Below are 15,672 nucleotides of genomic sequence, written 5' to 3' on the forward strand. Positions count from 1 at the left end.
GCAGACTTAGCATTTATCAATGTTAAACTTCAGTTGCCATTTCTCATCCCAACTGCCTAATTTTTCTAGATCTTGTTGCAATAGCACATTGTCATTACCATCATTACACTGTAACCTTCATATCATCTGCAAACTTAGACATTAAGCCAGGTATACCTTCATCAATATCATTAATAAATACAGAAAAGAACAGTAGGCCCAGCACTGATAACATTAGTCCAAGAAGCACAGTGCCCATTGATAACCATCTCTGTCTTCTCCCACTCAACCATCCCTTTACCCACTGCAATGCGCATTGTGCTTCCAATTTGTACAGTAGTCTGTTATGGGCAACAGTATCAAAAGCTTTCCTGAAATCAAAGTATACGATATCAGAATTATTTTTTGCCTCCAGTTCCTTTGTTACTGTGTGTGTGTGTGTGTGTACATATATATATATATATATATATATATATATATATATATATATATATATATATATATATATATATATACAGGCTGTCCGGGTTAGAAGTATCCAAAAATACGACATATATCTCAGCATCTATAAGGTGTATTAAAATAATTTTTTTGTTATTATACAGAGTAACTCACCAAGTTTTTATGAATGTTAGTAAAGTTCAATGTGGGCACCTTTTGTACTCAACAGATGTCAAAACGATACTCGAGCCCTTGCCAAGTGTTTTCCAGCATCTGAGGCATTATTAGAGCAACTGCTTCAACAATACGCTGTTTCATGACTCCATTGGACTTTTTTGCACGGGGTTTTAGACTGTGTGTACCAAAGAAAAGTTTGGGATTTAGATGATTTGAAACAGCGTATCATTGAAGCAGTTGTTCTAATAATGCCTCAGATGCTGGAAAACACTTGGCAAGAGCTCAAGTATCATTTTGACGTCTGTTGAGCTACAAAAGGTGCCCACATTGAACTTTACTAACCTTCATAAAAATTTGGTGAGTTACTCTATATAATAACAAAAAAATTATTTTAATACACCTTATAGATGCTGAGACGTGTGTATTTTTGGATACCTCTAGCCCGGACATCCTGTATATATATATATATATTAAATGAGTAGTTTGGTAGTTACTCAATAATACACTGACTTTAATGTACTGAATTAATATACCGAATTTATGGACTAGTGCTATTACGGTGGCAGTGGATACATTACGTCCACAATGTGTTGTATATCGTATTAATATATTGTGAGGAAGGTTATAGTATGATAATCATATTACGATATATACCTAGATGGATCTATGGAAAATGCATAGCATATATACAAAAGGAAAATATACATATCTTATTGTTGTATACCCACAATTCAGGTGACTCCGTCTGGGGTCAACCAACCAATTGAAAGTAAAACAGCGATAAGGGGTTCTCTGTTTCTGTGATCAATATGCACTATATCAAAATCAATTTTGAGATAGAATAACCAATGTTGAAGTAGAATAATATGATATATAATGGAATTTAGAAATTTTATAATTTTGAATACTAAATTAAATTATAATTTTGAATTATAAAAACTAACATATATTTTAAGAATGTTATTTTAAAATACTACATAGTGCTCATTGATCATTGTTGACCCTACAGAGAACATAGAATGTTAGTTTAGAAATTAGAATAAGAATAAAGCATATTAACTGTATCCAAGCAGATGAACCACATGTAGCCCATACTGTGTTCAAAAATGAAACCTAAGATAAATAAAAAACAGAGCTATGATGCTTAGTGAATTCTACATTTGTACACTAATATATAGAAATAAAGATAAATTTACCTCAATGCTTTTTTGTAGAATACTTCAACGTGACGCACTCCTGAATTCAACCAAACCTAAAACTATTTTTAATGGCTTCCTTACCTCAAAGACATATGAATGGTCCAATGTATCAATAGCTAAGGTCCCCCAACCCAACCACCAATGTACAACTTTAAGTGCCAGAAGACATTATGTCTGATAATAAAATAATTAAAATTATTGCGGTGTATGAAAGTTAAAATAATTAATTAGTTAAAATAATTTAAAACAATTTTAAACAACTTCCCTCTTAAAGCAGACCAAGGCTTTTCGATATTGTCTTGGTCACAGGATAGTATTGGCACTTCCGTAGCCAGGTGGGAAGGAGTAGCAGTGTGTAGCACACGCTTCTTGATTAGACCAGAGTTCGAGCCCGTCACCACCAAATACGGAGGATGCGGAAAGGTCAGAGAATGACCACCGCATATCCCGGAGCAATATGGCCTTAGTTGCTAATGCTCCTAAAAACCAAACAACAAACAAACAAACAATAGGATAGTATTTTTTTTATACACTGACCAACAATAGTAATATCAAAAAATACTTTATTTCTGTTCCATATGTTTGAACAGTGACACAAACAACTTAACAGATTCTTTAAAGGACTGAATTTAAAATTGTAGCCAGGCCAATACGGAAATTACACATTATACTGAACAATCGCTCAGTCCTTTCCTCATTCGCAACACAAATAAATGATCTAGTATACATTTCTTGGTGATTGCGACTCATCTTATCAGGGTTCTACGCGGTTTCCTCTGAATTTTTGTTTTAATCAACATGCAGCCTCAGTTCATGCGTATCGTTCAGCAGTGTCAGAATTAGCCTTTCATGCTGTTAATGAAAAACATACTCTTTTATTTAACGAGGCCAAAATACTTAGCGTCCAACGTAATTATATGAAACTATTAATTACAGAAATCATTGAAATTAAATTACATGAGAATTCTGTTAATGTTCGCCAGCCATATCTAATCTCTGACTCGTGGTCCTTTACGCGCATGCGCAAAGACAAATCTCTATTTACGTTCCATGCTCACCCCTATTTGGTAATTTTCATTCCTGTGATCACGAATGTTAGTTTAGAATGACAATGCTTTTCAGCATTGTCAGCTTCAGGAAGGAAAATCGCTTTGATTTTTTTTTGTTAAATTAATTTTTTATTGCGTTAAATTAATTTTTTATTGCGTTAAATTGATTTCTAATTGTGTTCATTTGATTTTTAATTATTGTTAATTATTTCTTACTGTAATGTAAGATTTTCGATTTTTTAATTGTTTTCGTTTTAATTTCTGGAGAGTATCATACAGTAGTGTTCTACATATCATATTGAGGTAAACTTTTCTTATTCTTTTCCAAATATTGATATCAACGTAGTACGTATTGAGCATTATAGCTCTGGTTCATACTATAAGATAAATATGCATATACATTCTGTAACCCTCTGAAATTTCTTAGTACTGTATTTCATTGACACTTCAAGATTTTTAGGGGCTTCATGAACACAATCAGTGGTATGATTATGAGTTTAGGGGCTTATTATAATCACAACTCTGCATGTAATTAAACTGATTTTCTCTGATGCAGTAGATGAAATAACTGCCCAAAAAAAAAAAAAACTTATAAAGTTTTAAAGAGACTTAGCAAAATTTTTAAATAAAGGAAATATACATTTTACCTTCCTCTACAGAAAAAAAAACTTACATAGCTTCTGCCTGTTTCAGCCTTATGAGTCCATGAGTATCTGATATTTGAATGTGTTAAAAGTTTACCATTTCTAAAAATCCAAGAGTTTTGTCACAGGGAAATGCCATAAAAGCTTGACCAAAATGTATACCTGCAATTTCTGTTTTCCCTCTCCCCTTCATAATCTAAATTCATGTATCCACACGTTACTTCTTTGAAACTTTTTAAGCAGTTACACCGTAATAAATTGGTTTAATCCCATGTAGGATAGTGTTGTTTATTATTTCAAATGTGCAGTTTCAGCTAGTTTTTTTTAGATGGTTAGCGACTCTTGCTTTGGTATTTTCTGGCTCATCTAAGCCCACAACTCCAGTATCTTTTCTGTTTTGTTAAGGAATAATTAACCTTTCAATGTATATAGCCAGTAGTTATATTTTTAGTTTATCTCTGTAACTCAGTATCATAAGTGAAGATTTCACCTGATATGAAAGCATTATTTTCTTTTAGATACGGTCTGATTCTACCAAAGAAGCTGCAGAAACCAGTTGCTTCAAAACTGTCAGCATTTAATGAAAGTGATGATGATGATGTAAGTATAGTATAAGTAAGTCTTAAAAAGGTGTTTCATAAAGTGAATCCTTAAATTTCTTGTACAGGAACACCCGACTTATGTAATACTCGACTTACGCAAATTCGACTTGACACAAGCTTTTGCCTGCCAGTGCAAACTGAAAAAAATATGGAAACTTATTTTGCATATGTAGGGATAAATGGAGGTATTGTGAAAATCTTGTAATGTGAACCCAATAACGTTGTTTTTTTTTTTTTTTTTTTTTTTGGTAATTCGTTCCAAGTCCTTGAAAGTTAAATTTTGCTATATTACTAAGCTATTTATCTCTCTAAAAGGTCATATTTATAATGGAAATTGCACTACCCTTTCATAGTTATCATATGTTCCGGTTATAAGAATAAATTTTGAACGCCTTTGTGATATTTATATCTAAAGCATGTTTCTGGAAGTCACAACCATAAAACAATAAAATATGTACTTTCTGGTTTATTGGGATTTTCTGTTAGCGCAATCTATTATAAATACAATAATACCGATAACATGTAATGTGGGTTTACATTACGGTATTATAGTGAAATGAGTTCCCCTTCACTGAAATATATTTTTATTTTGATATAAAAATAAATTTTATTTTTTGATACATCAATGATATAAAAAACAAATTTTCAGAAACGTTTCTTCTTTCCTATTTACGTATTGATGAAGGGAAAGTGACCAACAGAAAGTGAAAGTGGTGGTAGTGCCAGGAAATGAAACAAAATTGATTTAGAAATGAAGATGAAAATTATTAAGAAGTACGAAGCAGGGCAAAGTTTGTTATCTATTGCAAGGTCTCTCTCGCTGCTTCAACAGTGAATACTATTTAAAGGACAGTGCACTTATAAAAGAACATGTCAAAGGATCAATGCACTTAAGATCAACAGTGATCACAAAACAGCATTGAGGTGCTATATTGAAGATGAAACAGATATTAATAATATAGATGGAAATCAGATTCAGAAGCGAGTGCCCCTGAGTCTAATGACCATTCGAGCAAAAGCAACAAGTATTTATGAAGATATGAAGGATAAGTATGGCAACCCCCAAGCCAAGTTCGTGGCAAGCAGTGGGTAGTTTACGAGGTTCAAGCATCGAGCTGGTTTCCACAACGTTAAAGTATGCAGTGAAATTGCCACTGGTGATGCTGCAACTGGAGAGAAATTTTGTGATTTGTTGGAAAAATCATTGATGAAGGCGGCTACTCAACGCAGCAAATTTTTAGGCAAAGGTAAAGAAAGCCAACACAAGAATGATGAGAAACATTGGATAACTTACGCGGAAAATTAGTTTCCCGATACAGCACTCTAGCGCTGCTTGCTCGGTAAACAGACAGTAGGTGTTATTGGTCCAGAGCAAAGTCAAGAACGATATATTGATTGACAGGTAGACATGGCAAACAATGTGCAGATTGGTGTGCGAAGACGACACACGATAACGTTGGGTTAGTATCATTTTAGTAGCACTCAGAAGCACTAATGGTAACTTGCCCTAATGAATGCTTTCCATAATGGCAAAAAAAGGTCAGGTTACCTCCACTTGAATCCCATGAGAGCTTGAACCCCTCCCAAAGTGGAGGGGTAACTTAACCTTTTTTTTCTTTAGAATCACAGTCATATTTAGAAATACATTCATAAAAAAATAAATTTTTTATGACTGTATTTTTATTTTCTTGTTCAATAATATGCTCTAATGGTGAAAAAAAGGTCAGGTTACCTCCACTTAAATCCCATGGGAGCTTGAACACCTCCCGAAATGGAGGGGGTAACCTAACGTTTTTCCTTTAGAATCACATGGACTAGCTCATAAATTGTTTATTAACAAAATATTATTTTTTTATTACTGTACTTTTATTTTTAAAGACACTTGTGCGGATACTAGGGCATACAATACCGGGATCCAGGTCATTTTTTTCTGGTATTGAAATACCGGTATTGATACAAAAAATATCAGTTTTTCAGTAATAATTTAAAAAAAATAATTGTCTATAATTTAATCACATAAAAGTTATAAAATGACCTTTATGTGGTTATGACGTCATTATCTCTATTAGCAAATGTTCGATAAATCATCGATAGGACACCATGCAACATTGCAACCTGTCCACAATTCTCAGACAACTTCATGTCTGACTGTATCATAACTTCCAAGTCCCGTTCCTCCACTACTGACTTTAGTTCAACTCCACTAAGTGTATAAGTTATTTTGGGGTTGCTGTTCCCCAGTGTAAGACCTTGCATTTTGCTGAATTAAAGCATAGCTGCCATTTTTCAAACCATCCCAGAAGTCTATCTAGGTCACTCTGAAGAAGCTCTGCTTGGCAGCGATCATTAACTGCTCTACTGATCTTTACCTCATCTGCAAATTTAGACCTCACGCCCTCCATCCCTTCATAGATGTCATTTAAGATAATCAAAAACAACAGTGGTCCCAATACTGATCCTTGGGGAACCTCACTTCTTACATTAACCCAATCTGAGGAATAACCATTTATCACAACCCTCTGCCTGGTGCCCTCAAGCCATCATGCTTTGCATTTTGGGAAAATGCAAAGCATTTTCCCAAAATGCAAAGCATGATGCTCCAACTTATAAAGTAACCACCCTGCAGTAATTTCCCTGCTCCAACTTATAAAGTAACCACTCATGTGGTACTGAGTCAAATGCTTTGCTGAAATCCAAATAAATAATGCCAAAATTATTCCCTAAATCCAGCTCATGAGTGACCTGTCAAAATGGCTAACCAGATTTGTTAAACATGATTTTCCCTTTACAAAACCATGCTGTGTATCCTACAGAATTCCATTTCCATCTAAATGATCCTGAATTCCACCCTTGATCATTGCCTCCATGATTTTCCCTACGACTGAAGTTAGACTGACCGGTTGATAATTTCCCGTTACACTCCTAGAACCACCTTTATGTTCCAATTTACATCAATCCAATCTCTCTCCTGAGTCCAGTGATGCTCTCATAACTAGCCTTAATAATGGTTCAATGCACTCGCTTGCCGCCTCCTTTAAGATTATAGGGTATATGCCATCAACCACAGGAGCCTTACTCGCCCATAGGCACGAATTTTCTCATTAAATAATCATTTGAAATTTTATTTCTATTTTATTAATTTTATTAATCAAGATGCGTGTGATACGCACTGCTGCTCCTTCCCACCTGGCTACGGAGACGCCCACGCTAGAAGGAGAGAATGTACATTCCATTTTGAGAATGTACAGTTCTGAATGGATTAATATTAATAAACAAGCTAATAGTTGTGCACAAGCAACTTTCGATTTACGTCCTCAGTTAGCATTGTGTAAAGAGAAAATGCGAATGGTTTACAAAGAAGAAAAGTCGATTCCTGAAATGCAATTCAGTGCACGTGGAAACTTATGCATGTTAAATTCCAAATAGAGGAAAGGTTGATTGGGAGTTTTGTGTTTAGTATGTTAAATGACGTATGTCACCCAAACCATTCAATAACTGGTGCTTAATTTTGGAGAATTTTGTAATTAGACTCTAATTTAATTATTGTGATAGCTGAATCTATTAGAGGGTTATGATTGTAGGAATGGACATGTTGTGTTAACTCTGTATTAGATAAGTTAGATTTAAAACTATTAAAATGGTAATATGCGCATGTATTAGAGATTTTAGAAGTATCAAATTTTGTCATAGTGTTCCCAGTGTAACAGGTTTTACAGTTCGATTGGCATGGAATTAAATATATGATATTATTATTTTAATCCTGCATGGTGTATTTGTGTATTGTTCTATATGAATTAAATTTGGAGCCTAATTTATTCTATGATGAAAAAATTATGGTTATGTTTGTGTTTGTAAAAATCTGTCGGAGTTTCACCTATTGTCTGTGATAAGGGAGAACAATTTTGGTTCCTTGTTCTTTATCATGATGACTGTTGCAATGATGTGGGTTATTAATTCTGTTTTTAACTCTGGAAATGGTCTCTTTTATTAGCTGTAATGGATATTTCCTAGCTATGAATTTTTCCGTGAGGTATTTTAGTTCTACAGATAAATCGTCTTGTGTATAGCTATATTTAATGGCATTGTAAATTTGGTTAAAAAAAACTGCTCTTTAATGTATAAAGGAGATGTGAATAAAAATGTAAAAATTTGACCATATGTGTTTTCTTCCTATAAATCTTGTACCAACTTTATAAATAGTAATGTTCAAAAAAATTAATTGTGTTATCCATTTCCGTTTCAAGGATGAATTTAAGTTATTCGTCTATTGTGTTAAATGTATTGAGTAGTGTATCGATGGAATTCTTAATACCTATTAAAAGTATGTCATCCGCATATCTCATATATAGGTTGAAGTACTTTCTGTTCGATAGAAGCTAAATAAATCTCAGACCCATATTTTATACCCAGACCCATGAGGAGGCCTATGGGTCTGGGTATAAAGATTTATCGAGAAATATCGCCTTTTACAAAAAATACACCACCTTAAATTTGAACTCAAAAAAGAGATGGTACCCACAGCTTGGTCTTAATTCATGAACCACAATAACACACAAATTAAATTAACAGTTAATTATATTACACATAGACATTCCAAGAAATGGGATTCACTTTCTAAGAAGGAAATCAGAACACAGAAAACATCTGTTGTAAACATCTCCACCCAATCATTTTCAACCACAGAATTATCCAGTTTAGAATATGGCTTTAATTTTGCTATAAGTTGTAATAACTACCCTATTAAAGATGCAATAATTGAGAATAGGAAAGAGGTGCTGCTAGATTGTGTGAGCAGGATTGATGGTTGAAACGTTATGATGCTATGTTTCATCAAATGTTTTTGCAACAAGGATGCTTGCACTTGTTGCAAAGTTTCTGAAAAGTTTCTTTCATGGAGGTGTTTAAAGAGATGTTTGGTTTGGCAGTTACATTTTTCTTTGTGTCCTCAACATCCCAAAATCTCTTCTTTGAGGGCAAACCAAACTTGATAACCATCCAGACAGAAATCAGATTATTCATAAAACTAATGCCATTTTCAACTCTCAATTAACTAAATATAATATTAGTCAACAACAACTAGTCGATATATGGACATTAATAAAGAATCCCAACATAATACAGAAAGCAGATAAAGGGGACACCATTGTAATTATTGCACATATATAGATAATAAAAGCACATATATAGATAAAATTATGATGCATATTCTTTCAGATGCAACAACATATAGAATAAATGACATGTTTAATATTAATAAACTTAAGAATAAATTAGATGTGACATTAAGGAGACTTAGAAATGATAAGCAAATTTGTTTATGCACCCTTCAACAGATAGGCATATGCAGCAATGTTCTTCCTCACATTTTCGGTATTGTTAAATTGCATAAACAGGATTATCCTTTACGTCCCATTGTATCATTCAAACATTCCGCATATTTTTTTTTTTTTTTTTTTTTTTATGAAAACCCCAAACACGAAAGGTATCAAAACCTATAGTACTTAGTACCGTGCATGGGTTGAAGGAGAAGTATGGAGGGAGGGGGGTGCCGGAAACTTTGCTCTAGAGACTAAACATGGGTTTCACCACTTCAAGCCTCCAATAAGCAAAGTGGTGGTATTTCACCGGTTGATGAAAGTCATCTACCACCTCTGCAAATTTATCAACATTTCTTGTAAAAATTATCTCACCTCTTATGAGTTTTTTCAAGTTTCGGGTATATAACACCAAACAAGCACATGAACACATCACCTCCGTCATCACTTCAGATAGTGATATTCTTGCATCCTTTGATGTTGTTTCCTTATACACGAACATACATATAGAAGCTACATTACAAGCTTAAAAGAATTATTAACAGCAGACGACACATTAGTATTAGTATTAGTAATGGCCGCATGATGAGAAAGCCTATGGCTAATGCTGCACCGGCCAAAAAAAAAAAAACGAATAAAACAATGATAAAAAAAAAAAAGTAAATAAATAAATAATAATAATTAATAAAAGAAAAGGAAATTAAACCTATCATCCTATGTGCTTCCCTGACCCGAAGGTACTATCCAGATGACCTTTGAATTCCCCAAACTGTCAGCCTCTACCACCCATGTAGGCAACTTATTCCAGTAATTTATAACTTCCTGCAGTCCAATCTAAACATTTCCCCCCTCCCGTAACTTGAATTTATGTCCCCTAGTTCTAGCATCATTTATAATCTTGAAAATTTCGTCCTCATTCATTTTACTGATGCCTCTCAGAACCTTAAATACCTCAATCAAATCTCTAAAGTGTCTAGTTTCAAAACTCTGCAACCCACATATTCGAAGTCTTTCTTCATAAGGATGCCCTTTTGCCGATCTCACCAGGTGAGTTACCCGTTTTTGCACCCTTTCAAGAAGCTCGATGTCTTTCTTTAGGTGCGGTCTCCATACTTGAACACAGTATTCCAAGTGTGGTCTAACAAAAGCCTTATATAATGGGATTATCACGTCCCTATCTCTACTTGCAAAAGTTCGATAGATAATCGATAGGGCCCCATGGGCCTTCCTTTCATGTCTGACCGTATCGTAACACCCAAGTCCCTTTCCTCCAGTACTGGATTTAGTTGAATTCCACCAAGTGAATAAGTTATTCTGGGATTACTGTTTCCCAGTGTAATACCTTACACTTTGTTGGATTAAAATATAGCTGCCATTTTTCTGACCATTCCTGAAGTCTATCTAGGTCTCTCCGAAGAAGCTCAGCTTTACGGTGATCATTAACTACTCTACCAATTTTAACATCATCTGCAAATTTAGACATCACGCCTTCTATCCCTTCATCGATGTCGTTTATGAAAATTAAAAACAACAGTGGTCCTAATACTGATCCTTGGGGAACCCCACTTCTTACATCAACCCAATCTGAGGAATAGCCATTTATCACAACCCTCTGCCTCCTGCCCTGAAGCCATCCTGCTATCCATCTAAGGATTTTCCCAGTGATTCCAACCTGTTCTAAGTTATAAAGCAACCGCTCATGTGGGACTGAGTCAAAAGCTTTGCTGAAATCTAAATAAACAATGTCGAAATTATTCCCTAAATCCAGCTCGTGAGTGACCCTTTCAAAATAGCGAACCAGATTTGTTAAACATGATTTTCCCTTTACAAAACCATGCTGAGTATCCTTAAGAATTTCAATTCAGTCCAAATGATCCTGAATTCCACCCTTGATCATTGCCTCCATGATTTTCCCTTGCATTGATAAAATGCACTAACCTAAGTATTAATAGTATTTTAGAACTTGTCATTCTTACTTAAAGCAAAGCAATTCAGTTTCAAGACAATGTTTACAAATAGATATATGGCCTCCCTATGGATCTGGGTATATCAGTCCCGTTTTCCGAGATTTATTTAGCTTCTATTGAACAGAAAGTACATCAACCTTTTCCTTCTGACATCAAATTATATATGAGATATGAGGACGAAATACTTTTAATAGATAATAAGAATTCCATCGATACACTACTCAGTACATTTAACCATTACATGAACGACTTAAATTCACTCTTGAAACAGAAATAGATAACACAATTAATTTTTTAAACCTTACTATTTATAAAGTTGGTACAAGGTTAGGTACCAAGATTTATAGGAAGAAAATACATACAGGTAAATTTTTACGTTTTTATTCACATCATCCTTTATACATTAAAGAAGCAGTTCTTTTTAACCAAACTCACATTGCCATTAAATATAGCTATACACAAGATGATTTAGCTGTAGAACTAAAAATACCTTACGGAAAAATTCATAGCTAGAAAATATCCATTACAGCTAATAAAAGAGACCATTTCCAGAGTTGAAAACAGAATTAATAACTCACATCATTGCAACAATCATCATGATAAAGAATAAGGAACCCAAATTGTTCTCCCTTATCACAGACAATATGCGAAACAACTCCGACAGATTTTTACAAACACAAACATAACCATAATTTTTTCACCATGCAATAAATTAGGCTCCAAATTTAATTCATATATAACAACACACACAAATATACCATGCAGGATTATAATAAAATCATATATTTAATTCGATGCCAATTGGACTGTAAAGCCTGTTACATTGGGAGCACTACGACAAAATTTAGTACTTCTAAAATCTCTAATACGCGCACATATTACCATTTTAATAATTTTAAATCTAACCTATCTAATAGAGTTAACACAACATGTCCATTCTTACAATCAAAACCCACTAATAGATTCAGCTATCACAATAATTAAATTAGAGTCTAATTTCACAATTCTCCAAAATGAAGCACTAGTTATTGAATGGTTTGGACGACATACATCATTTAACGGATTAAACATAAAACTCCCAATCAACCTTTCCCCTATTTGGAATTTAACATGCATAAGTTTCCACGTGCACTGAATTGCATTTCAAGAATCGACTTTTCTTCTTTGTAAACCATTTGCATTTTCTCTTTACACAATGCTAACTGAGGACATAAATCGAAAGTTGCTCGTGCACAACTATTAGCTTGTTTATTAATATTAATCCATTCAGAACTATTCCAATCTTAATGATTTTAATTGACAACTGTAAAATGGAATGTACATTCCCTCCTTCTCGTACATATTTTAATGGTTTTAATTAATTATTTTAAATCATTAATGAAATTCCAAATCGTAATTGTGTTTATAGCTATGATTATGTACAAATAAGATTATGTTCTTATTCACATTAACCACGTGTCGTCTATAATCATATCACATCCAAGCGAATCATTCAAGAGGTGAATGTTGAAAATTAAGCTATGCTATCTTAATACATTAGCCATTTTTTTTTATAATTAAAACATTTCTAAAGTAACCAGATAATGCAGTAATAACAGTAATAATGATTAAGTTCAAATTTACAGGAAGAATCATCAAGTACTATGGAGAAAACACCTTCAAAAATACCTTGGAAAAATCAACAAAAAATTCAGGTTTGTTTGTTTGCTTCTTTTCTTAATCCTGCTGATTTGTGTAAATCAGTTTATAACAGTTATATGTAGGTTATTGTTATACAGCTAATAAAGTTAATAAATATTGCTTAATATCATTATTTTAAGGTGTCAGTGTATTTTTGAAAACAGATATACTAATATAATTTAATGTATGAAAAATTTATAACATTAGTATTAATAACATGATACTAGAAAGCAAAGCTTACACTGTACCAGCCAGAAAAAAAAAAAAGCTTGTGTGTGCGTGTGCGCACGCATGCATGCGTGTGGCCAGCACAAGAAGCAGAATGCAATCAGCATTCAGCTTCCTCCATCCATTCAAAGTCTTAAATGCCTAAATCAGATCTCTATGCAGATGCCTAGTTTCCAGATGTTGCAATTTGCAGAACTAATGACTTTTCTGTTAATAGTGCCCATGCAAGTATCTGTAGAAAAGGCATGCAGCAGAAACAGAACACATCTTTGAGACTTTCTACAAGTGGGTCATTAATTAACCTAACTGCCCTCTTTTGAATGGAGTCAAGAAGCCTGAGAGAGGTTATGGGAGCATAGCCCAGCCTCAGATGTAGGAACAGAATTCCACGGTAGGCAGGATTTGAAATTTGTACAGGGTGAGTAGCGGTTAGAAACACCAAGAGCGAAAGAGAAAACCCAGTTTTTCAGATGCAGAGAAAATATTTGTGATGCGTTTATTCCAAGAATCAGGGTAACTCTAATAGAGATATGTAATCTTGTCTAGAAATTTGAGTGTCATCAAAGATGAGCATAGGAGCAGAAAAATCCTTTTTGCGAGATATAGGACAGGATTGAGTTTTAGGTGGATTTAAATTATCTAAATTATCTTTGCCCCACTGGAGCTTGTTTAGGGCAAGATTTATCAAACTGGAATGCAATATGCTGTCATCAGCAAAACTGTGGATAGGATTTCTAGCTCAAGAAAAAATGAAGCAAGTCAATAATATACAAAAGGAAAAGAGTGGGAGAAAGAACTGAACCTTGAGGAATACCAGCATTAGTGGAGAAGTTAGAAGACAGAAAGCCATCTACCATCATCCACAGTGATCAGTCAGAGAGAAAACTGGATATACCTAATTACAAAAAACATTTGTCAATTCATGAGGTTGAACCTTATTTAGAAGAGCTCATTGCCAAATACGATCAAAAGCCTTTGAAATGTCAATATCAACATTTCAAAGATCTTGACATTTCAAAGGCGTGAGTTTCACCAAACTTTTCCATTGAATTTTTCTATAAATGGGTAGCATAAGCCAATATATCACCAGTGAATTGACACTGATGGAATCTGTATTGACATTTCAAAGGCGTGAGTTTCACCAAACTTTTCCATTGAATTTTTCTATAAATGGGTAGCATAAGCCAATATATCACCAGTGAATTGACACTGATGGAATCTGTATTGGCAATCATTAATCAGATGAAAGGTTTCAAGATAGTTTAGGAGTTACCAGTTAATGGAGTTTTCTATTGCTTTAGAAAGAGTAGAAGTGTAATGGGATGTTAATTGAATGCGAAGGATGTCACAATTTTTAGGAACTGATAGGATATGTGCAAATTTCCAAGCAGGAAAAATACCAGTGGGAAAAAAAAAAGCATAAAAACACAACACAAAACAGGAGTAAGCTCAGGAGCACTGATTTTGAGAACAAGTGAAGAAATACCATCAGTACATGGAACTTTCTCAGCATCGTTTAAAATTCTTCTGACGTCTTTTTGATGGAAGACCAAAGGAGACATTGAGTGGGTGTACTGGTGGTAGGAGGTGGTTTACCAAGGTCAGCAATACAAGAATTAGAAGACACGTAGGATGTTAGCATGTCAGCTTTATCTTTAGCTGAAGTGGCAATAGAACCATCAGGTTTTAACAGATGGGCAAAAGTTTTGGCCAATAGTTTTAGCAAGAGATAAGAATGCTCTACTGTCTGGACAAGAAGCTTGTTTTCTTCTCTCAACCTGTTCAAAATCTAGTTTGGGCTGATTAATAACTGCTTTACAATTGTTACATGCTTTGGTGTAGGCAGAAAATGAACCTGAATGCAAACCAATTGCGATATGCAATATTCTTATCTTAGCACATTCATTGGAAAACAGAGGTTTTAAGGTGGAATGTAGAATAAAGGATTTTCTCTACAAGAATAATTTCACCGTTCAAATAAATTCTGCTGCACTTTTATAATTTTTGTTTTATTTTACTTGAATATCGACTTTAAAAAACAATAAATAAATAAAATGACAAACAATAAAATAAATAAATAAAATGACAAACAATAAAATAAATAAATAAATAATATTAAATTAAAAATACCACTCTCATTCAGAAATATACTGTAGAAAGAACTTTTTATTACTTTTCATATATTAATACATGAAATTTTGCTGTTAAAGCTTAAAAATGGATATTCAACTTTAGTGCAATTAGAAGTATGGTGGTTGAACTTGCACCATATTGAATTTTATTGGATTTTTTTTTTTTTTTTTTGGTAACGAAGTGAATGCTTACATTAAATGATAATAGCTGCTCTGTGTCATAAACTTTTACCCCCATTATTATTGGTGAAACATATTG

The 15,672-nt window shown here is 33.7% G+C and overlaps 1 protein-coding gene across 1 annotated transcript in view; it reads left to right on the forward strand.

The window, feature by feature from the left end:
• Nucleotides 1-15,672, forward strand: part of LOC150085824 (uncharacterized) — an 81,364-nt gene that overhangs the window by 37,838 nt on the left and 27,854 nt on the right. The window contains exons 2-3 of the mRNA XM_090373506.1: nucleotides 4,008-4,089; nucleotides 12,999-13,067. Coding sequence (XP_090229632.1) covers nucleotides 4,008-4,089; nucleotides 12,999-13,067 — 151 coding nt within the window. The remainder of the gene's footprint in view (nucleotides 1-4,007; nucleotides 4,090-12,998; nucleotides 13,068-15,672) is intronic.

Source organism: Mastigoproctus giganteus, chromosome 5, assembly GCF_048544385.1.
Source record: "Mastigoproctus giganteus isolate SK-2022 chromosome 5, ASM4854438v1, whole genome shotgun sequence".
NCBI classification, from domain to species: Eukaryota; Metazoa; Arthropoda; class Arachnida; order Uropygi; family Thelyphonidae; genus Mastigoproctus; species Mastigoproctus giganteus.